The sequence below is a fragment of the Acartia tonsa genome, chromosome 7 (genome assembly GCF_053477335.1).
Source record: "Acartia tonsa isolate MP-2025a chromosome 7, ASM5347733v1, whole genome shotgun sequence".
Lineage (NCBI taxonomy): Eukaryota > Metazoa > Arthropoda > Copepoda > Calanoida > Acartiidae > Acartia > Acartia tonsa.
The window spans coordinates 8,641,236-8,666,541 of record NC_137266.1 but is presented as its reverse complement, the minus strand read 5'-3'; the positions used below and the strand labels follow the sequence as shown (position 1 = coordinate 8,666,541).

At 31.9% G+C, this 25,306-nt stretch overlaps 2 protein-coding genes across 2 annotated transcripts in view; one reads left to right on the top strand and one right to left on the bottom strand.

Annotated features, from left to right (window-relative positions):
- The window catches only part of LOC145324775 (trypsin-like), a 40,312-nt gene that overhangs the window by 6,475 nt on the left and 8,531 nt on the right, over positions 1-25,306 (top strand). The window contains exons 2-9 of the mRNA XM_080167410.1: positions 19,748-19,787; positions 21,366-21,422; positions 22,336-22,368; positions 22,720-22,748; positions 23,516-23,562; positions 24,053-24,129; positions 24,566-24,611; positions 25,098-25,168. Coding sequence (XP_080023536.1) covers positions 19,752-19,787; positions 21,366-21,422; positions 22,336-22,368; positions 22,720-22,748; positions 23,516-23,562; positions 24,053-24,129; positions 24,566-24,611; positions 25,098-25,168 — 396 coding nt within the window. The 5' untranslated portion in view covers positions 19,748-19,751. The remainder of the gene's footprint in view (positions 1-19,747; positions 19,788-21,365; positions 21,423-22,335; positions 22,369-22,719; positions 22,749-23,515; positions 23,563-24,052; positions 24,130-24,565; positions 24,612-25,097; positions 25,169-25,306) is intronic.
- LOC145324773 (uncharacterized) lies at positions 746-3,537 on the bottom strand. The gene is made up of 3 exons (XM_080167408.1): positions 3,341-3,537; positions 2,023-2,184; positions 746-1,271 (listed from the first exon to the last, which is right to left on the bottom strand). The coding sequence occupies exons 1-3, from the start codon at positions 3,481-3,483 to the stop codon at positions 761-763; spliced, it is 816 nt and encodes a 271-aa protein (XP_080023534.1). The 5' UTR covers positions 3,484-3,537; the 3' UTR covers positions 746-760.

The window sequence follows — 25,306 nt, the reverse complement described above, 5'->3', positions numbered from 1 at the left end:
AATCCGCAAACTTCGTTGAGGTTGATAAATCCGCCAAACTAGTTGGTGAAAAACTTGTTGAAGATCCTTGGAATGATGAACTTGAAAAATCCGCCAATGAATTGTCTGAAAAATCTATTAATGGTTTTGGCGTTGAAGCAACAGTTATCAATGTAGATAGAGTGTCAGAAATACTGGAGAAGGTGACAAAAGTCGTCTTTATGGTTGAAACATCAAATGCTGCTTTTTCAGTAGAATAATCAAATGTCGGCATTACAGTGGAAGTATCAAATGTCGGCGTCGCTGTTGAAGTTTCTGATGATGTCGTGCTTGTTGTTTGTGTTGTCGTTATTGTATCTGCTTCAGAAGGTGATGATTCCTTTGAAATGAAATCCTACAATTTTTAACATTTTAAGAAGTTGCCCTAAGCTGGAAGTTAAATTATTTTTTGAGCAGTCTTACAAAAAAATAACAAGGATGACAACATCCATAAAAGCGAAGCTCTAAAATAAGAAAGTTGGATAAACGAACATCAACACTTAATAAGCAGAATATTAATTTATAAGTCTAAACATATTTGTATAATTTGTTGCATATTGTATAGATATAGAATATTTTTATAGGTAAAATTCCTAACTTTTACACAGAGCTCGATTTTGAAGATTTTTAAAAACAAACGAAGTACATTTAAAAGGTTTTTCATGTTAAACTGTAAAAGAAAATTTCTTTAGGTAAACAGTTTTAAAAAAGAGAACTTTCGAATGAATAACAGTAAAGCTTTCTAAACCAAAACGAAATTGTGGGGTTTTTCCTTTAAAACAATTGATTCTGTTGATGTAACTACTTCTTCTGTTGTCTTTGAACTTGTTGAAAATGAAGGCACTGAGAATGATCTGGATCCAAAAGATTTTGTTGAAAACGTATTTGAGCTAAATCTATGATAGGACGTTTTTGAGCCAGTGTTAAAAGAATTAAAATTGTTGTTATTAAAGTTTCTTGCCTTGTATGAGGATTCAGCGATTTTTGGAAATTTTTCAGGGGCCTTTGGAGTTTTGGTGGGAACGTTTTCAGACGATTTTAACGAAGATAGAAAATTTGTTTTTAAGGATGAAGATTTCTCCCGTCCACCGAATCTATGTGCATGAGACTTCTTGTTGGAAGTTTTAGATGGTTGGTCTTTTGTTAATGAAGCTGGTTTTTGGTCGTCATTAGCCTGAGGGACCGTGTGCACACTTTGCAGCCGTTTCAGATATCTGTTGGCGAATGGGGAGATCTTGGCAGATTCTTTGTCACTGAAAAATAAAATAAGTATTATGTTCAGAGATACATAATAGTTATTTCTCGCATCGTATTATAAACAGCTTTCCGCGGATATAGAATGTACAATTATAAGATTAAAACTAGTTTTTTTAGCCCCGAGGTGCTGAAGGCACTGGATAAAAAAACTGGTTTTAATCTTATGATTGTACATTTTTATTTTCGTAGAAGGCTGGGCATAATTCGGTGCTAGACATAGTTTTTTCGTATGGATGAGAACCGGTTCCTATCCACCTGATTCGAATGAATGCGAGAAAGTCTGATTCCGAATCATTCGACTAAAATATCAAAAAGGCCAGCTAGGTTGGATTCAGTTTCAAAAAATAGAGAAAAAGCTTTAGATTACAGGAAAGCAAAGATAAAGATTAATGAAGTTAATTGAGAGAAATCTTTCTGTCGAAAATATCCATAGACTTTAATAAAACTTTCAAAAATGTATGCAGCATATAAACAGTTAAGGGTTTCGCACTTTAGTTCAAAGCCCTTTTTACATAAATTTAAGGTGAATTTTGACATTTTGAACGAAAAGATGTTCATTTTTAATTCCCAACGACCACTTAAGTGAGATAAATTGATGTTAATAATTGCCTTTTTATACATTGAAATGATAAAACCAAAATTTTAAGCTCGTGAAATAAACTTTAGAAAAAAAGACATCTTTACACCATTTGATCCTTTTATAACTCAACTGTACGAATTACAAAATAAACAAAAAAGAAATATTACCCTTTTTCATTGATTGTGTCAGGTTTCTCTAAGTTGTTAAGAGTATCCCTGGCTAGACTAGCTGCTCCTAGTCTTGATGCTAGAGATGGTCGTGATGCTGGATTAGTTGATGAAATAGAAGGTCTTGTGGGGGCACTTGATACTTTACCTGGTGATGCTCTACAGGTAAATTAAGACAATCTAATATATTAATGATTTCCTACAAAGTGCATATCGAGCACTAAACCCCTTCCATATTTTAGAAACAAATTGAAAATACAGGGGATTGGGTAGTTTTTATTTACCCCTGTAAAGCCTGTAACTAAGCTGACCGGACCCAAATTAAACAAAGAAACACAAAAAACCACACAACCCAACTTCAAAAATTATTATCACGAAACCATATGCTATTTAAACCCTTTTAAAAGTTGTCTTAAAAGCTTTAAAAAAAAATTTCCAGCATTAATTACAGGTTTTTTAGTCTATCAACAATTTTTTTATACATATATCATTAAATTTTTATTTTATTTTTCAACTAATTTTTAAAGATGTCTTTTTCTGTACATGTACCAAACCAAAAAGATACAATATCCATAAATAGCGAAGCCAATATAATCATGAACTAACAAGCAGGCATAGTTTATTAATCATCAACAAGAGAGGGAGTAAAATAAAATAAAAATATATAGAAAATTAGGAAACCCTAAAAATTTAGTACCATAAATGCCATACAGACGGCCAAAAAAAATTAAATCCTCAATGCTCATCCTCGCCAAAAATCCAGCTGTCTTTGATGAAAGCACCTACGAAATTCACAGTTCCCCATTCCTTCTCTTACAGACAAACGTTTAAATTATTGAGTAGCTTCAATACTAACAAGGATGAAAACATCAATAAAAGCGAAGCACTGAAACGGTAGGACAAACGGACATTAACACTTGTATACTGTTAAAATTGAATAATCAGAATATAAATGTATAGGAGTCGAAGCAAAATTGTAAGTAAATTTGTTGAAAAACTGCTTAATACAGGATAATGATTATGGACATACTTACATTTTTGGACTGTATTATAGAGTTGACTATCTTATAATGTTATAGAGTTGCCATGCTGTCTTCATCGTACCTAACTATTACAGGAATCGCCATGCAAAGTTTGAAATCGATAGGATATTTCTAACATGTCTAAATTAGCAAAAAAAACTATCCGTCTCGGACGGACGGACGTACGGACCGAACCTAATTATAGAAAAGCTTCGTCTTTAAAAAGTATATAAGGCGATAAATAGCCTTACAAATATTTTATCAAGGAGATTATATATAAAATTGTCTTATTCCTATTAGCAGAAGTAGCTGTACTCTGAGCATCAAAATCATCCTTGTTCTTCTTTCGTTCACGTAGCTTGGCGCGAAAGAAAAATTGTCCATTCACAATGTCTAAGATTAAAACACTTAATAATAAATAACTTAAAGTTTTATTCATTTTTGATTTTCGATAACCTAACTCAACCAAATTCAAATGATAACTAATTTGTTTTCTTAATAACTAGTTTGCTTCACCTTTAACCCCCCCCCCCCCCCCCCACCTCCCTTACCTAACTCTATTCTCCTCTTTCTCGATTTCTCGCTGACTGACTGACGGTCAAACCAACAACGTTCATTCAATATAACCAGATTAGGTAAGTTGAAGATAATTTAATTTTCTACACTTGTTTTGGGTTGATTTATATTTCATTGGTCTATCTGGGCCGTTTTAAGTCCAAAATAAAACAAGGATAACAACATCTACTGAAGCGAAGCTCTAAATGGCAAGACAAACGAACATTAACACTTGTTGAGTGTTAGAACTGAATAAGCGGAATATGTAGGGTGTGCATAAAAAATGCGGACCTATTTAATTGAAGTTGCGCAGCTTGTGTTAATAGTAGAAAAACATGTTATGCATACAGTTAGAACCGCTATGAACTCTAGTTTTTGAAAATATAAAAACGATTCCTGTTATACGTTTAGTCAGGCAGCTTATTGGTAAAATGTCCCAACTGGCTGAAAAATTGACTTGCGAGTAAATCATTAAAGTTTAAAGTATAGAATGTGCAAAAAGATATGAGTACATTTTAAAATTCAATCTGCGCGGCTCATGTTAATTGGAGAAAAAAATCTATGCATATAGTTAGTACCGTCCTAACCTCTAGTTTTAGGAAATATAAGTACTATTTTTTTAAAGCGAAGCTTTTCTATAATTAGGATCGGTCCGTACGTCCGTCCGAGATAGTTAGCTTTTATTCGTTAATTTAGGCATGTTAAAATTGTCCTATCGATTTCAAACTTTGCATGGTGATTCCTGTAATAGTTAGGTACGACTTAGAAAGCGTAGCAACTCTATAATTGTTACCAGAATGTCCGTACGTCCATTTTAAACATGTTGATTTTTGTACTTTTTTAATAACAATTTTTTATGTGATAAAATCATCCAATCGATCTGATTTTTTGTTTACTGTTTTATTACAATAAGGTACAATATTATGAGCGAAGCATCTCTATAATCAAGTATTTAAAATATCAGTATGTCCTTAAACATAATTCTGTATTTAAGACGTTTTGCAACAAATTTACGAATAATTTTGTCAAACCTTTTATTTTCATACTTTGTATATTCATTTCTGACACTCAATAAAAGTTAATGTTCGTCTGTCATATCGTTTCAGAGCTTCGCTTTTATGGATGTTGTCATCCTTGTTGTGCTATTCTTAATTCAAAAGCTTCATTAAAAAATGCAAGAAATGTTAAACAAAAACTAGAGCCTAACTAGTACTATTTTGAGGGACAAACTTTATCTGGTGCTGTCTAAAATGGTGCAAAAAATTTCAAATTGTTTTGGCGTGTGACGTCATACCCCCATCTCTGTTCTAGGGGGTTTCTTTCCTCCTTCCCCTTTCTTTCCCCTCACTTGTGACGTAAATAAACAGCCCCGTCAAATCAATTTAAAATTTGTCCCCATTTTTTGCACCATTTTAGACAGCATCCTTTATCTAACTATTTCAAATTCAAACTCAACTTAACCTAACATACCGATCCAATTGCTATATTGTAATGTGGCCGCACGTCCACGTTTACCGTTTCGGATATTTTACAGGATAAAATATGAAAAAGCACATAGGATTAGGTCAATAAACTCAATTTTTATCATAACAAAGTAGAATGACCTCATCCATAAGTAACATCCGTAAGTCGTGGATTGACATACGAAAAAAGTGAGTTTGTTTAGAAGGACTTACAGTTTAACTGCATATTAAATTATGGAAACCTTTAAAGAAACAAGTTTTCTATATTAAAAAGGAGCCGAGATAATCATATTCCCCAAAAACGTAAAAACGTTTCAGATGGACAACCAGACATATTGATGAGCATAGTAGCCCCGCTTCTAATAAAAAGGCGTTGCTAGTCTTTTTTTTATATCTGATTTTATTAATATACTTGAGAGTTTATCTAATCAAACTAATAAATCGACTACTTTTAAAAGTGAAGCTTTTCTTTAATTAGGCTCCGTTCGTCCGTACTTAACGGTCAGCTCTTTTCGTTAATTTGAACAGGGTAGAATCGTCCAATCGATTTCAAAACTTTGCATGATTATTCCTATAACAGCTAGGTAGAAAGCGCAGCAACTCTACATATAATAGTTACCAGAAAGTCCGTACGTCCATTAAAAACTTGCATTTTTTTTTACTTTTTGACAACTATTTCTTTATGTTAAGATTTCCCTATTCATCTGATTTTTGGGATACTGATTCCTATTATGACAAGGTATAATGTTATAAGCAAAGCATCTCTATAGTCAAGTCCTAAAAATGTAAGTATGTCCTGAAACAGTATAATTATTTAATCAGTTATGTTACAAATTTGTTAAGACTTATGCATTATATTCTGCTTATTCAATTCTGACACTCTACAAGTGTTAATGTTCGTTTTTACTTCGATTGCAGAGGTTCGCTTTTATGAAGGTTGTCATCCTTGTTAGTAATATCCTGAATATACTAACTAACAGTATGTCAGTTAATATCTAGTCCATCAATAAAATAAATTATATTATAAAAATTATTTTTCAAGTTATACGGTAGACAACCAACCCATTGATTTTCTCTCATCAAAAATAAAATATTTTTGGTAATTTTAAAAGTTCTACTAACATGTTGTTTTTAATGAACTCTAGGCCTAAATACTTCCTTAAAATGACCTTATCCATATACTTAACTGCATTGTTTAATACCAACAACAATTTTATTTCAATATAGCACAACAAAAAATAAATTAAAAGATTATGTATAAATGTAATTTTCGAAACACAGCATTATGGTAATTGTGTGTTTTAGTCTCTATAAAGTCTAAAAGTTTATATTTTATAGTCTATAATGTTGCTACTATGCTTGACACCAATAGTAAGAGTACAGGGAATGACTTTTAACATAAACAGTCGTAATTTATTACCAAGCACGATTATGACATAAAGACAAGTGTCGAGCAATCAAAGGGTTGGTTTACTTATTGGTGTTAATATCTTGGGTATCTGGACAAATAAGGAAATCATTTATCCGATAGTTTATCTATCCTAAGTTGTTAAACCTGACTATACAATGTCAAGGACAGCAGCCACGCCATTACAAGGTTATTGACAGTTAATAGTTATAGAGAAGCTGCGCTACTAGTAATATAGCCTTGTTCTTTGTGTCAGATTAGAATATCATTAACAGGTCATCATATATAATATGCATTTTTTCCGCATGTATCGCTATAATAAATGTGTTAATTATAGAATAGATGTATAACAAAGACAACTACCTAGATCCAATTTTGGGGACCTTTTTTTGTCTGCTAGAAAATTGCTTTCTACTATGTTGTAGCGACTTGGCTGTGTTAATATTTGCGACGCTATTGGCTGATATTTAATTGGAAGTAGGCACGGTATCCACGATGTGGGGACATACAGTTTAACCTCTTCCCCCTCTATTGTTTTATTTTACTATCTCAATATTAAATCATGAACCTAGTAATAGTGTCTAACTTTTTATTTATGTGACGTAACAAAAATCCATCTCTTTTTTATGGGTTTCCTTTCCCACCTCCCCTCTCATCCTTCGATTTTTGTTACGTCCCAAAGATAAAAAGTTAGACACTATTACTAGGTTCTTCAATCATCAGCCAAAACAGATTATTGCAATAGGACTGAACTGTTTAATGGCCATTCTACTACACCCTCTACTCAGAATTAATTGCTATTGTGCCAATTTGCGAATTTAAAACTATGTACGGATGTGATAATATGCAGAAGTGAATGTCCATTATTATGAATTAGATTCATTTAGATTGTATCATCGATATAGTATGTATATATCAGGAAGAAAAGGGAAATGGGCTGTTTATTACACTAGTTTCCAAAGTTTTATAATAACGTTTTCTTATTCGTTGGCCCGACATGGGTCTTTTATTGAATTTGATTGGTTGATTCATTGAGTTGAGTGTCCCAACGTTGCAACCATTAATTGTAATCTACAGAAGGGGTACTTTTGTGTTTCATCACTAGGGATGTACATAAATTTTTGGACCAATGTCTTATCCCTTTAGATCCCTGATTTCATTAGCATTTAAGCCTGGCCATTTTGTACATTAGTACATGTCTTTTTTAACAAAGCGATAATATATGACAAGTTTTACAACACGATGTACCATGTGCTAGAAAACTAACAAAGTTGAAAAAAATCAATATGAGTTTTGAGTGTATCTAAATTCAAAATGTTTCATCTTTGAATTTAAGATTTCAAATCCGCCGGATTAAACCTGTTTAAGTCATACCAAAAATCATGTATTTTTTTGATCACAGACATTTTCCATGAAAATTTAGGCCACGTCGAGCTATCAAGACTAGATGCAATCCCGAAATCATCGTAGATATAGGAAGTAACAATTTTACCACCTTATTTACAAAGAATGCTGTTTTTTAACACGACAAAGAATAAACAAAACGCAGCAAAAATTCCAACGGTTAATCAGCCTTTATCACAATAATATGTGATAAAAGTCTATTTAACAAGGATGACAAAATTAATGAAAGTAAAGCTATTGACGGTAAAACAAACGAACATTAATACTTGTAGAGTGTCAACACTGTACAATCAGAATATAAATGTATAATTATAAACAAAATTGTAATTAAATTTGTTGCAAAACTGCTTAAATACATGATACTGTTTAAATACATACATTACTTACATTTTTAGAACTTGATTATGGGAATGTTTTGTTGTCATAGGAATCAGTAATCCAATAATTATATCAATCGGCTAATTATATCATATTAAAATTTGTTGTTAAAAAGTTAAAAATCAACATGTTTTAAATGGACTTTCTGGTAAAGATAATAGAGTTGCTATGCTTTCTATATCGTACCTAACTACTACAGGAATCACCAAATTAAGTTCCAGACGGAACGAACGACCCGACCCTTATTATAGAAAAGCTTCATTTTAATTCTTAAACAAAATTTAAAATAGGTGAGTTATGTAATATTTCTTTAACAACTCTTTTGAATAAAAATCCATATAGACTGGAGGTGAAGCCATTAGCAATTAAAAGGTGTTGCAAAAACATCGGTTCTAAAAACATAATTTTTGGCTTGCTGTAAAACTCTGCTAGACTTCCCGATAGACAGTAAGAAAATGCCGTTTCTCGAAGACGTACTCGGTCTTAGCAATATTTGAAGATTGATGTTTATTTTATACAGGGTGGGGCAAATAAGACCGGACAAACTTTAAACGGCCATAGCGCCAAAACTACTTGACCGATCAAGACGTTTGACCCCACTATAAAAAGCTTAGGTAATTACCTTTTAGCACAAAAAATCTTTGGACGAATATGGGCTTGTACTCCGAGCTAGCCGCGCTTATGTTCAACAAGGCAGATTCGAAATGCGCCGGTGGAATAATCTGGATTCTCAGCTAGGGCCCACTAAATCGGATCTCAGCCCATCTGTAGATGAGGTAGATTTATGCAACTTGCTGGGGATACTGTTAGATACATAAGTAAGACACTAGAAAAGACTAGAGCTCACTATCTAAAGTAGCTTGGCTGTAGTACTTCGGCAAAGTGAAACGTGGCAGATTTAAAGATGTTAAAATTTGTGTGAAATCGTGAAAATTTCTCGGTTCTCGACGTTAGATACCCATATGGAACTTAAAAACTCATTTTAGACTATGAATTGCGCTGACAACCCTAGCTGAATCTTCATGCCATTTCCAAAAAGGTATAGAACGTTGTTCCAGCTCAACTGTGGTCCAAATAAGAGCCTCTTTGTCAAAGGGTAGCGTTAAAGTTGGGTGAATTTGGATCCTGCGGTTACTGACGTTCCTAAGGAAATTGGGCCTCCCAGCAGCCCAATCTTAATTCAATGGACTTTTAGGCCTAGGGCTTCTTTGAAGCATGCACCAATAGACGTGCCTATACAACAAAGACCTCCCTCATTGCCACAATCAAGGAGAAATTCGCCAGCTTGGACAGAGACATGGTGACCAGGTCCTATGGGCGGTTCAGGGGGCGGGTGAAGGCGGTGATTGAGGCGGGCGGCGATTTTATTGAATAATCTAATAGTCATATACCTATTTTGCTTGCCAGTTTTTAAAATTCAATGAAATCTTAAAAATTGACGATTTTATGTTAATTTGTTTAGAAGTTAGAATTTGTCCGGTCTTATTTGCCCCACCCTGTATATCAATTTTTGAGGTAAAATATTATTTTATTTACTTATTTTCTCTATAATATAAAAGCGATGCAGGCAAGATTTTTTAAATCACTAAGAAATAAAGATACATTTTTCTCAAACCGCGTTTTTTTGCGTCACCCTTCCAATATTGCGTATGACCGCGTAGGACTATGAGCAACGACATTTTATTACTATCTATCTAACTTCCCAGTATCATAGGTCATGCAAGGTTATTTTTTGGATTCGGGTGTTTATACATTTCAAAAAATACAAATATAATTAAACTGCAAAAAAATGAATTGGCATATTATAGCTTTTTGGCAACAAAGTTTTTGGTTAATACTTTAGACCTTTAAACTTTTTTTCCTTTTTATATCTAAGCTACCAAAGGACAAATTGCTTTCCTCCAGAAAATGAGACCTTCCCCCTAACTTTTAAAAAATCAATTTAAAATAAGGGGTGTAGTGTTTTCTTACTAACCCTTGTGGAGGCCCTAAAAGGCAGGACCTCTAGGAATGAACTAACCCTGCGGGCTTCTAAAGTAACTAATATAACCTAACTTAACCTAAAGTAACCATCCGTCCCTTTTCAATTTATTTTTAGCAGGTGTTTGGGGGTGGGGGGGGGGGGGGCTTAGGGTTATACTAAATTACTCACTTTAAGAGAAACTGCTGTATTTCCATCTAAAGATTTCAAATACATTAATTTAATTATTAAAGCAATTGAAATCAAATTGTAATATTGAAATTTTTTTAGTTTAAAAACACCTTTTTACGTCTGTTACTACCCAAAAAGTATGACAAATTACACATATACGTACTGTGCATGTACTAGGTGCGAAAAAATCCAGGGAGTAAGGGAGGGGACAATGGGCAATTGATTCAATTTTAGAGTTCTAACTCAATATCTTCAAAACCAGATATAGCTGGAAAATTTCAAAAATATAGATATTTTTATTAGATTTTTATTAGATTTGTATAATAATGAATTATTAAACTTAAATTACTTAAAAAATAAGAGGTCTACAAAAAACCGATTACATATCTGAATTCTATGATACTAACTAAAAGCACCGGCTAGCTATCTTAAATAAAAAGCAAAAAAGTTAATACACCTTCTTTGCCAAAATAATAAAAGTTGCATGTGTTCTGGTACCCAAAGTCCAAGACTGTCAAAATATGAATTTTGGATCCATTGTCCCCTCCCTTCCCCCCTGGAAAAAATCTATCCATCGTTTCTATGTTCATGTTTAAAACTTGTGTAACAGTAAATAATATGCTATTTTAGACTTAATATCTACTGTAATATAAATTTTGGATCATATGAAGGAAATGAAGTCATTCCTTAAAAGGACAGAAATTGCCTTCCTTGGGTATAGGAAGGCTATTTCCTTTCCTTTTTCTTACAAATTCTCAGTAAGGAAGGTGATTTCTGTCCACTATCTTACAAATTCTCACTAAAGGAAGGTGACCTCTGTCCACCATCTTACACATTCTTCCTAGCTCTTAGAAATTCTTCCTTTTCCTCACTATTACAACCATGTTTAATAAATCTACCTTATTCCCCCAAATTCTTTCTTATTCTAAGAAATTCTAGCTTATTCTAAGAAATTCTTCCTTATTCTAAGAAAATCTACCTTGTTCCCTCACATTCTACCTTATTCTAAGATATTCTTCCTTATTCTAAGTAAATCTTCCTTATTTCCCCAAATTCTTTCTTATTCTAAGATACTCTTCCTTATTCTGAGTAAATCTACCTTATTCCCCCAAATTCTTTCTTATTCTAAGAAATTCTACCTTATTCTAAGAAATTCTACCTTATTCTAAGAAATTCTTCCTTATTCTAAGAAAATCTACCTTGTTTTCCCACATTCTACCTTATTTTAAGATATTCTTCCTTATTCTAAGTAAATCTACCTTATTTCCCCAAATTCTTTCTTATTCTAAGAAATTCTACCTTATTCTAAGAAATTCTTCCTTATTCTAAGAAAATCTACCTTGTTTCTCCACATTCTACCTTATTCTAAGATATTCTTCCTTATTCTAAGTAAATCTACCTTGTTCCCCCACATTCTACCTTATTCTAAGAAATTTTTCCTTATTCTAAGAAAATCTACTTTGTTCTCCCACATTCTACCTTATTCTAAGAAAATCTACCTTGTTCCCCCACATTCTACCTTATTCTAAGATATTCTTCCTTATTCTAAGAAAATCTACCTTATTATAAGATATTCTTCCTTATTCTAAAAAAATCTACCTTATTCCCTCTAAGTCTTCCTTCTCATCACATATCCTTCCTTTGTCTCAGATAATTTAGCTAATTCTTGCTAATTAGACCAACCATTTCTGGGATCTTAAGCTTCAGACAGAAAAACCTTACTATTTTCCTCATATTCTACCAGGAGATGAGAACAGGATGGCAATAATTTTGATTTTATCTAGGTCAGATTTTTTTCATCCAAATAAAAAAGATAGCTTTTTATAAGAGCAAAAAATAAAAATGCTTCTTAATTTATTGAAAAACTAGCTGCTATGCCCCTAGTGGGTTTCCTAATTTTTAAATTTTTAAAAAATATTTGGTTTAGAAGTTAACAAGATATACACACAGATAAACAGACACAGATCCTGTTACTTTTATTGTAAGGATAGTAAAATATATGTTCTTGTGTAAAAGCTAGCTTTTCAAAATAAGAAAAAAAATTGACACATAACTCCCCTTGCGATTGCGCAATATATCCTATGAAGATTAGAGTGGGTCAATTTTCAATGTTTTTTATCAATTTTGAATTCACCACAATGGATTTATTATTACTTAGATCTTACACAAGATTTTCATGTTCTATAATAGAGTGAACTCTCTTGCAGGCTAAAATAACGATCTTTTCCACCCAATTCCTTTACCCTATTCCCTCCCTTCCTACTGGAAAATGGCCCACCAAATAAAATCAAAGGGAAATTGCAACCTAAACTGACTAAAAATTTTCTCCTGTGATAGTATCCATGTGAATCAATATAAAATTAATTGGATGATGAACCATAATTTCGTATCCTCTTAAAATATCATTGTTGTAGATGGTTAAAACATTATCTATCCCCTCTCCCCTTTACCCTATCTATTTTCCTTCTTTATGGTGAATAAACTGACCAATAAACAGGTTAGCAACTTAATTTGGCGACAACTTTTCTATGTAACTTTATGTCATTAAGATAGGGTACTTATAACTTTAAAAATCGAACCATCCTTATAAAAAATGACCCAACCCGACCCAAAATTGTTGCTTGTAAAGACCAATACTAAAATCTAAATACAAAAAGTTTTGATATTAAGAAATATTTTATTTTTTGGTAGTAAGTAATATGAATATTAAGAAAATTCATAATCCTTTATATCTTTTGAACATATATTTTTAATTGTAAAATTATCCGAAAATCAACAATTCTTTAGCTCTGATGTTGGTCATCCCATATGTTCTATTATTATTCATTCATTCCGTTAATGTACTATTAGCAGATCTAAAGGGATAAGACAATTGGCGATAAGTTGATGTAAATCCTCAATGATTAAACATAAAATTATCCCTTCTGTAAGTTATAATTGGTGGTTGAATCGTTTACTATTAACAGGGATCTAAGGGATAAGACAATTGCCGATAAGTTGATGTAAATCCTCACTGATTAAACATAAAATTATCCATATGTAAGTTATAATTAGTGGTTGAATTGAATCGTTAATGGACAGGACACTCATTTTAATGTACAAACCAATAAAATTCAATAAAAGTTTTAAGTCACTGAATAAGAAAACGTTATTATAAAACTTTGGGGACCAGTGCAGTGTAATAAACAGCTCAATATTCACTCCCTCCCTGGATTATTACAAAGTACACTAAGTTTTATTTTAACAATTTCTTATTTATGGGCTCAACAACTTTAGAGACTTTTTATTTAATTAATTAAGTAAATTGATTTATCATCCATTGTCCTATCCCTCTTAATTCCTGATTATAGGTTGATTTCTCTGTTTCGGCATGGGACAAGGACAACATATCAAAGAAAATTTATAAATATAGAATATGTAATATAAAAGTTTTTTTAAAATAATTAGTTACCGCTGAACCGATATGGTTCACTTTTACACTGTAGCTTCTCATAGATCCTGAGAAGGTTTATAGCTATTTTAAGAAGGGTACCACCATCCACCTTGAAAAATATTACTCCTTTACAAAAATTTTTAATTTAAAATAAAAAAAAAACAGAAATGAAAAATGTGGGGATGAGTATGGTCACCCCCCCCCCCAACAAAACAAAAAAATTAACCCCCTTCCCTTCATTTTTTTCACTTTTTCATTTTAAACTACTATAGAAAATGGAGATATTAAATTCAATTCCCACCACCTAAAGTGCCCCTAAAAGTGTCTCTAGGAGCGTAGCCGCTAGTTTGAAATAAAACACTAACAATATAATTAATTATCCATTAAAATTCTTTAAATTCTAAATATACATAGTCTATGGTCTTATTTTAAATGTATGTCTGTGGGTTTGTGTTCGTTCTTGAAAAATACACGCCCTCCCTTACCATGTAGGCCGCCGTGCTGCGTCAAATTCTTGTCCAGGCTAGCCAAGCTGACGGACGTTTTTTTTTCTAATTTCTAAAAGCTATCTTTTTTATAAGAATATTTTTTTAATATTATATATAGAAGCAGTATGGTTCTTCATTACTGTTTAGCTTCTTATAAGACAAAGGAAGGTTTATAGCTATTTTGGGGGAGAGTACTAACACATTCTAAAGAGATATCTCCCCTAGGAAAAATCTCCCCCCCCAAAAAAAAAAATTTAAAACCCACTAAAATTAAAGAGGTCTCTAGGGGCTAGTTTGTCATTAAATTAAAAACATTCTTATTTTTCACTCTTAAAAAAAGCTAGCTTTTTTATTTGGATGAAAAAAATCTGATCTACATAAAATTATTGCAACACAGCACTGTTCTTATCTCCTGGTAGAATATGAAGAAAATAGTAAGGTTTTTCTGTCTGAAGCTTAAGATCCCAGGAATGGTTGGTCTAATTAGCAAGAATTAGCTAAATTATCTGAAACAAAGGAAGGATATGTGATGAGAAGGAAGACTTTGAGGGAATAAGGTAGATTTTCTTAGAATAAGGAAGAATGTCTTATAATAAGGTAGATTTTCATAGAATTAGGAAGTATTTCTTAGAATAAGGTAGATCTTATTAGAATAAGGAAGAATTTCTTAGAATAAGGTAGGCTATCTGAGAATAAGGAAGAACTAGGAGGTAATGTTTTAATTTTCTTATAGTTAGGAAGATTAAGTGAGATTTAGGAAGAGATTTTCTTAGAATAGGGAAGAATGTCTTAGAATAAGGTAGATTTTCTTAGAATAAGGAAGAATGTCTTAGAATAAGGTAGATTTTCTTAGAATAAGGAAGAATGTCTTAGAATAAGATAGATTTTCATAGAATTAGGAAGAATGTCTTAGAATAAGGTAGATTTTCTTAGAATAAGGAAGAATGTCTTATAATATGGTAGATTTTCATAGATTTAGGAAGTATTTCTTAGAATAAGGTAGATCTTATTAGAATAACTAAGAATTTCTTAGAATAAGGAAGAATGTCTTAGAATAAGGTAGATTTTCTTAGAATAAGGAAGAATGTCTTATAATAAGGTAGATTTTCATAGAATTAGGAAGAATTTCTTAGAATAAGGAAGAATGTCTTAGAATAAGGTAGATTGTCATAGAATTAGGAAGTATTTCTTAGAATAAGGTAGATCTTATTAGAATAAGGAAGAATTTCTTAGAATAAGGTAGGCTATCTGAGAATAAGGAAGAACTTAGAGGTATTGGGTTAATTTTCTGAGAATTAGGAAGATTAAGTGAGATTTAGGAAGGTGATTTTTATCCTCTTTTTCAGATATGTGAGAAAAAGGAGAGTGATTTTTGTCCATATTTGAGATATCTGAGAAAAAGGAAGATGATTTCTGTCCTTTTTGGAAGGGAATTTCTGTCCTTTTTAGGAATGACTTCATTTCCTTCATATGATCCTAAATTTTTTTTTATCAGTCTTGGCTAGGGTTAATTTACAAGGAGTGTGCATGAATTTAATTCAAGGACATTTATATTCATGAATTGCGCAGTAATAACAAAAATATTTTTTTTATTCCAGTATGTCTTCCAAACCGACTAATATCCGTGTTAGATTAGAACCGGTTCTCATGTAAAGCAGCGAATTATAAGGAATATTTAACGAATATTAAAATAAAAATCATAAAATTAGTACCATTTTTAGCAGGGCCCTCGAACTTTCGGGGCTAACAAAACTGGTTTTAAACCTATGATTTTTTTTCATTCTGATATCTGCGGAAAGCTGTCTATAATATTATAAACGGCTTTCCGCGAATATAGAATGTACAATATTGAAATTAAAACTAGTTTCTTAGCCCCGAGGTATGATTGTACATTTTTATATTCGTAGAAAACTGGATATAATACGATGCCAGACATAGTTTTTTCGTATGGATGAGAACCGGTTCCTATCCACCGGATTCCAATGAATACGAGAAATACTAATATAATGGTAGTTTATTTATGAACATACTTAGTTTTCTATGGTTTTGCTGGGCATATAATAATGTTTAATATAAGAAGCAGCAAATAGTGCCTAATAAAAAATGACGTCATACAATACAAATGAACAATAATAGGCAAGCATATATTTTACCATTGGTCAATATAAATATATAAGTATAAGTATACTGGCCTATCATTTGTCATATATATTGTATGACGTCATTTCTAAATAGGCAATATTTACTGCTTCTTTATGTAAGTGGTTTTCATGGAAGTATGTCGTAAATGGAATAGTTGTAGAGTAGCTGCGCTAGTAAAAAAAGTGTATGTGAGAAAAAAAAACGGTTGGAGGGGAATTGATCAGGAAGGAAGGGGACATTGGGCTGTTTATTACACTAGTCCCCAAAGTTTTATATTAACTTATTCTTATTCGTTAGCTCATCAACTTTAGGGCCTTTTATTAAATTTTGATTGGTTGGTTAATTAAGTTGACTGTCAAAACATTTCAACCACTAATTGTAATCTACAGAAGAGGTAATTTTGAGTATCACCATTAGTGAAGTACATCAATTTATTGTCCATTGTCTTATCCCTTTAGATCCCTGGGATAGGATGGTGTATGTGTCCGTTTTTCAGTCAAGTCTGGTTATTACAAGATTATATTATGGATATAAACAATAATCAAATCAGTGACAGCGAAGTTAACAAATAAAACAAAAGAACAACTATAAATTATGTTAAATACTTATCTTTCTGGCGGACAAAAAGACTAATGTTCAAATGTTTTAAAATTGCTTAAATGTAAGATATTTAACATTGACGTTAAAACTTTACAAAATCATAGAGATGCTACGCATATATTATTGTGTCTAATCGTCCTGGGAATAGTCATTTGAAAATTAAATTACAAAATTCAATGGATATTCTTTGAATGTAGACAAATTCATTTTGTGAGCAATTACTAATTATGTTGCCCTTGCTTGTTAAAAAATTGATCTACAAAATTGGGCCTCATTCGTGAAACATGTTTGGTTTGTAAACAATATTTTTCTAGTCAGTTTTCGAAACTATAAATTTTGGACAGTTCCATTTTAACCTGACCTAACATATTATTATGTAAAGGAAGTAGAATATTAATTCTATGTTATAAATCATAATACCCGCGACCGTGGCTCGTCTTCGGGTACTGCGACTGTTACTGTGCATGGTAACAGTCGCAACTCGTTACCATGCACAGTTAGAACTTCTCAGACAAAGGTCATGCATCAGAGAGAGTTGGTTGTCTGATAGATGTTACTTCACCTAATATCCTTGGGTGTTTGGACATGGAAGGGTGCGTATCAGTCACCCTTAGTCTTCCTGGATTGCTGAACCAGGACCTGGACAATACACCAAGTCGATAAGTCCTGGACTGCAATCCCGCCTGTACAAGGTAATCTAAGGAAAGTATTTATCAGCCATAAAAAGTATTTTATGGGTTGCTTTTAAAGTTAAGCCCTTTTTGTGAGCGTAAATCAGTGGATGTGTGTGTGTGTGTGTGTTGGAGTGTTTCATTTTCACACTTATAAAGAAACAACAAAACAAAGTTACCCTTTCTGTACATTATAATTACTTTTTGAAAAGTTTAGAAGCAGATAGTTTGAACCAACCAATCAAGTACCCATATTTTATAGCAAATGAGGGTGCGTATTTATTAAACTTTGGGTACAAGTATAATTTACAATCAAATAATCCCTTCCTCCCTGAATGCGCATGTCTTAGATGCAAAATAAATGAAAAACGTAGATGTAAAATAAACAAAAAACGTTCATGTTTATTATTATTTTTTTTTGAGGAGGGTTACGAAATCGTAATTATTTCAGATTGCTACCCAGGGGATGAAAATCACCGTAAGAGGAGAGGGGAGAATGTTAAATAAAATATATTTTCAAAAACTTTAGCTAATCACCCCTATACCCCCCCCCCCATCTTCCCTTGCAAATATACGATCTAATAATGTCATTGATAAATAGCAAAAAGAATTCTCATAACATGTTCTAATGACTAGAAAGATTCCTTAAATTTTTTTTTGTAAAAGCCTAAATAAATTTATAATTGAAAATCTGAAAAGGTCAAATAAACACAATAATATTTTGATGTTCAAAATAGGGAAAAACAAACTCTTTAATTTTAGTATTGGTATAGGAATATAATATGCAAAATAATTGAGATAGTTTGTTTGAGATCATTGTATTGGGCGCTAGTATAACGAAAATAATTCAAGATTAAAATACACTGTTATTAATTTTTTTCGATGTGTTGTTATCCTCCATCTCTGGCTCATATCTGAGGTGGATTCTTAAAAATATTTGCCCCACTAATCGCTTAGTGGGGCAAAATTGTTTTCGTGAAAAATCCACCAAAATCACATTAAAAATCTACAAAAATTAAACAAAATCATAGAAGGGTTATTAACATAAAATTTTATTTAATTTTTGTAGATTTTTTATGTGATTTTGGAGAAATTTTCACAAAAACAATTTTGCCCCACTAAGCGATTAGTGGGGCAAATTTTTTTTTAAGAATCCACCTCTATGGTGACTTTTTAAGCTTCCTTATTATTTATCCATTGTTACTCGGCTTGAAAGCCAAAGATATGTATATGCGTACTATTACGAATTTTAGGCAATGGTGTACCTCTAAATAAACAAAATACAACTAGGATGGCAACATACAAAAGTAGTGACGCACAGCAAAAACCGTAAATGGACAAACAAACAAAATTAGTTATGGAGCAGTTGTTCGAAAAAGAAAGACATAATATGAAAAAAAAATCAATGAACAAAATTGCCTATTTTCTGTAAATACTGTTTTAAAGTCTTTGTGATTTTAAAAATGGACTATTTCAGTAATCCTAAATCTAGGAAGTTTTAGGCAATTTTCTGGACAAAATTTGGTATGTTAACAAAAAAACCTTTTAAAATCAAAACACAAGAAACTAACCATACTTATAGAGCAATGACAAAAAAAAATTTTCGTTCGAAAGAAATCATATTATTTTTTTGCTATACATTAATTTTGTTGTTCCAAATGAACACTAAAAAAGGCAACTAAGCTTCCCGAACCTTTTGTTATCCTAGGTCACTTTTAGCGCTCAGTTCCTCAAATATTCTAGGCAAGGAAACATGTTCGTTTAAAAGAGTCTTGTATTTTTTAATATTATTTGATCTTTTCGTGATTTATATGTTTTTTTAATACTTACATGATATATTTACTAAAGGCTTCGCCCAATCTCTTAATAAGCAGAGCAGGGCTCTAATATATCTTAAAACTATTTAAAGGCATAAAATAAGTCATGTTATTAAGCCTATGTAATCAATTATATTTCTGTGTGATATCTAAAGTAAAGTAGATATTATCTATATGTATTTTAAATTCAGACAAAATGCGATTATCAACAAGTTCCAATAGAAGTATTAAGGTAATGTTTTCATTCGATTTTTTCTTGATTTTTTGTTTGTGAGTTCTGCTTTTATTTTTTTTTCTACATATATATATATTTTTTACTTTTGAAATTTTATAACTCTTGATAAAATGACGGATTTAATGATTAAATTATTTACAACTAATTTTCTGTCATTTAAAGATATAAATTTCTTAATAATAACTGCACAAAAAGATAAAATAATTAGAACAAGTGTTAGTAATTAGTCATTTTTACCATTTTTAAAGAGATTTCTTGTATCAAAGTAACAGGATGTTTGTCTGTTTTTGTGTCTGTTCCCTAAGATCACGCTAACTGTTGGACCTATACGGTATTCCTATGCAGCGTACTTCTAATAGATCTAGGGAAGGTACATAACTATTTTTCTTATTTTGGTTGACCTATCCCTTCCCTCCTTCACTTACGTGCTTCTAGGGGCGTATCCACTAATATTTTCTAAGGATAAAATTTCTGAGATCTAAAGGGATAAGACAATTGCAGATAAATTGATGTACATCAAAGATGATACATAAATTACCCCTCTGTAGATTACAATTAATAGTTGAAACGTTTGCACACTCAATTTATTGAACCAACCAATCAGATTCATTAAAAGTCCCCAAAGTTGCTGAGCCAACGAATAAGAAAAATTTATTATAAGATTTTGGGGACATGTGTAAAAAAAATAGCCCAATGTCCTCTCACTCCCTGATAAAATCTACTGTTTACTTTGATGTTTAAAATGTGTTGGAACCTGTTTTAAATGCGGAAACCTAGGTCAGATGATGTTTTGACTTTGATTATCTACACAATTTGACCCTGCGTTGGGCCCAGGGAGGGAGGGGACATTGGGCTGTTTAACAAACTAGTCCCCAAAGTTTTATTATAGTTGGCCCAACAACTTTGGGGCCTTTTATTAAATTTTGATTAGCCCGTTAAATTGTAATCTACACAAGGGTTATTTGGTGTTTCATTATTGGGAATCTACACCAATTTATCGACCATTGTCTTATCCCTTCCTTATCCCTGGATTATCTACACAAATTGAACCCGCCCCGGGCCAAACAATTTAATGTGTACTATTATTGATCATAGGGATAAGTCAATCCTTACAATAAAGTAACAGGATGTATGTTTGTCTCTCTGTACCGAAGGATCTTGCTAACCACTGAACCGATATGGTTCTCCTTTACATGGTAGCTTCTCATATGTCCTGTGAAGTTTTGCAACTTTTTTAGGGGAGAGTACCACCACCCTACAAAGATAAATCACCCCAAGAAAAAAAATTACCACATCAATTTTCTTTTTTAATTAAAAAGAAAATAATTCAAACCAATCGTTTTTTATTTAGATGAATTTTATACAATTGGACCAAAGGAACGCCTCTTTATTGGCTATTTTAAGTTAGGTTATGTTAAGTTGGGTTAGATGATTGCTCCGCAGGGTTCTAAATAGGGGAAAACCTACTGTGAGTGTGAAAATACGACGAAAAACCCCCTTAAAAGGCGTTGCCACGAAAGGGATTTCACCCGATTAATTTATTTAAAATCAGTATTTATTTTACATTTTTTGTAGGAAATTTATTCATTATTGGTGTTTTGCTGCTTTTTATCCAACGTATACAGTTGTGGTGTAAGTATATTCATTTATTAAAAGCTATATTTTGTATAATTTTGGTCAGTCTGTCCGTCAAGGACAGATAGCTCTTTTTGTGATACGGTTAGCTTTTTTCGTTGATTTAGATCTGTTAAAAATTGTCCTTTGCTTTGTGATTCCTATAACAGTAAGGTACGATTTAGAAAGCGTAGCGACTCTATAATCTTTACCAGAATGTCCGTATGTCCTTTCAAAACATGAAGATTTTTCGATCGAAAGCTAGTCTCATAGTGATTTTTGACTTGTTGCGTTATTGATTAACGTAGGACTATGTTTAAACAAGGATAACAATATCCATAAACGGTAGGACAAACGAACATTGACACTTGTATAGTGTGAGAACAAAATAATCATAATATAAATGTATAAAAGAAACAAAATTGTAAGTAAATCTGCTGAAAAACTGCCTAAATACAGGACATTCCTAAGGACATACTTACATTTTTAGGACTTAATTATAGAGATGCTTCGCATATAACAATATACTTTGTTGTCCTAGGAACAGTATACCAAAAATAAAAACAATCGGATAATTAGATCACAAAAAATTATTGTTGAAAAAGTAAAAACATCAACATGGACGTACGAACATTCTGGTAATGATTATAGAATTGCTACGCTTTCTAAATCGTACCTAACTACTACAGGAATCACCATGCAAAGGGTAAAATAGATATGACAATTCTAATATGGCTGGCGGACTTACCCTAAGTACAGAAAATCACCATGCAAAGTTTGAAATCGATAGGATATTTCTAAAATAAGCTATCCGTCTCGGGAGGACGGACTGACCCTAATTATAGAAAAGCTTCGCTTTTGAAAATTAACAAACAATAAAGAAATAAACATAAAATGTTATGAAGATATGTATCAAATATTTTATTTTTAGAGTCAATGTCGACAATGTACCAGATCAGCTAAGGTAATCATTCTGAATCAATATACTATAATTGCAATGACTCCAATACCGGAATACAAAATTTACCGGAATGAGTCAGTAAGGGGAGTGAATACTTGTAGAGATGATATGCATCTAAAAGTTTTTAATAAAAATAAAGTTATTCTGATTTAGTTTTTCTTGTTTATGTACTGCATTAATATGGTAACTTTACAAAGTGTTTAAAAAATAGCCATGTGTCGTCATAAAAATGAGGGAGATGAGAAAAGTGGGAAAGAAAAATTCCTAAAAAACTTGTGGATAATCCCTCATTTTTAATGACATCACATGGCTGATTTTTGAGACGCTTTGTAAAGTTAAATTAATTTTTTTTAGATGGTGTCACTTGAAGATGAAGCAGAAAGGTATTTCTCGTATTCATTCGAATCCGGTGGATAGGAACCGGTTCTCATCCATACAAAAAAACTATGTCTAGCATCGTATTATATCCAGCTCTCTACGAATATAAAAATGTACAATCATAAGATTAAAACCAGTGTTTTAGCCCGTGCCTTCGGCATCTCGGGGCTAAAAAACTAGTTTTAATCTTATATTTGTACATTCTATATCCGCGGAAAGCTGTTTATAATACGATGCAAGAAATAACTATTATTTAATTTCAATTAATTTTTTAAAAGCGAATGGTCGATCCGTCCGTCCGGCAGTCCGTCCGTTAGTCCGTAAGGGTTAGCTCTTTCCGTTACTTTAGACATGTTAGAATTGTCCTATTGATTTCAAACTTTGCATGGTGATTCCTGTAGGAGTACGATTCAGAAAGCGTAGGGAACTCTATAATCGTTACCAGAATGTCCGTAGGTAAATTTTAAACGTGTTTTATTTTTTTAACAGCAAATTTTTATATGATATGATTATTCCATTGATCTGATTCTTGGAATACTGATTCCTAGAACAACAAAGTAAAATTTTATACTCTATAATCAAGTCATAAAAATTTATTTCCTTAACATTATTTTATACATTTATATTCTGACACTCTACAAGTGTTAATGTTCGTTTGTCACACCGTTTTAGGGCTTTGCTTTTATGGATTTTTAAATATTGTTTTTAACATTTTCTCAGTTTTAGAAAGCTTCGCTACTTTTCTATTATTCATCCTTTTTAAAAATTATAGAACCTTTGGAACCTTTCTTCCTTGTTGTACCGAGACAACGTGCTCAGGTTAGTTTAGATTGATAGAATTGTCCCTGAAATTTTAAATCTTGAACTAGAGGCATGACTAAAGGGCTCGGACAAAGATTGAAGACAAAAAAGTCCCTTAAAAAAATTAGCATGTTACATCATAAAAACGATGGATTATCCATCTCTTTTTTAGGGATTTCCCACTACTCCTCTCCCCATAACTCAATTTTATGACGCCATTAAGGGACTTTCTTCGTCTTCTTAAAAATCTATAATTGATAAATTTTTAATTCAATGTAACTTTTATTAATAAATATTGATATTATATGTATATGTTGTTTTGTCCCAATATTTGAATTTGAATTTGATGTCTGCTTATGTTTAGTGTAAATATTGTCTTAGGAATAACTACTAAAGTTACTATCAAGCAATATTCCATCATTCTGTCTGTTGTAAAATATCTCTAAAACTGCTGGAAATAAATGAATTATGCTTATTAGAAAGTTATAAATGACTTACAACCATTTAGATTTAGCTGGAATAACAAACACAAAGTGTGGAATTAAAAAAGCTGGAACTAAAATTGTTGGTGGCAACGAAACTGCTGTAAGTTTTTTTTTTTTAGCAAAGCTACTCTATTCGAAATGTCTGTCCGTTTGTCTGAGACATCGTGGGAGAAACATGATTATCTCGGCTCCTATAAAAGATAAAAGGCTGAAATTTCTTGTCAACAATCTTATCAACGTTGAGCATGCTTTTAGGCAGGTTTTTAGCTATTTTATATTTTTCAATGTTTTGGGGGAAACGTGATTATATCGGCTCTTATAAAAGAAAGACGACTGAAACTTTTTGTCAACATTCTCAACAACAATGAGCATGATTAAGTATTAATTCTACAAAATATCAGAATGTCCTTACATCCATTTTAACATGTTTATTATTTTATTTAATAAGTATATTTTAAAAGTTGTAATCATACCCCATTGTCGCAGAAATCTTTCCTTTAGAAGAATTGATATATTGAATTTAGGTTAAATTTTAGGTTAATGAATACCCTTGGGCTGTGGCCTTAGCTAGCAGAGATGGAAGTAAGAATAAAATACATTTACCAAATATGTCATTAGATCTCTTTGAAGCAATTAAGTTAATAGTTATTTCTCGCATCGTATTATAAACGGCTTTCCGCGGATATAAAATGTACAATTATAAGATTAAAACCAGTTTTTTAAGCCCCGAGTTGCCGAAGGCACGGGCTAAAAAACTGGTTTTAATCTTATGATTGTACATTTTTATATTCATAGAAAACTGGTTATAATACGGTGCTAGACATAGTTTTTTCGTTTTGACGAGAACTGGTTCCTATTCACCGGATGCGAATAAATACGAGAAAGAAATTTAAAATTTTTTTTAAAGCTTTAAGAGTAAATTTGAAGAAAAAAAATACTCATGAAAGCGACTTTCTGGGCCATTTCCTATAAATATTTTTATGAATATTAAATTTACATAATAATTTTTAATTTGAAATAAAAGTCATAAAATTAAACTTATTAATTCATTTTGTATTTAATATTTAGGTTGGGCAGGATGTGGAGGGTCTCTGATTGCCTCCAAATGGGTTCTAACAGCTGCACATTGTCTTGATACAGTAAATTTTTAGCTCTTAAGTAACAGAGTGTCTGTCTGTAGCAATGGACCTCACTAACCAAAATACCTTTAGTGACATGATATAATAATCTGTATGTTATAGTTTAAAATTCACGCAACCTCCCATCCACTGCAAGGT

Coding starts and splice junctions, on each gene's coding strand:
- LOC145324773 (XM_080167408.1), bottom strand. CDS start 3,483: ATGAATAAAACTTTAAGTTATTTATTATTAAGTGTTTTAATCTTAGAC. Junction 2,185..3,340: donor AGTACAGCTACTTCTGCTAA/TAGGAATAAGAC, acceptor TTAATTTACCTG/TAGAGCATCACCAGGTAAAG. Junction 1,272..2,022: donor GACACAATCAATGAAAAAGG/GTAATATTTCTT, acceptor TTTATTTTTCAG/TGACAAAGAATCTGCCAAGA.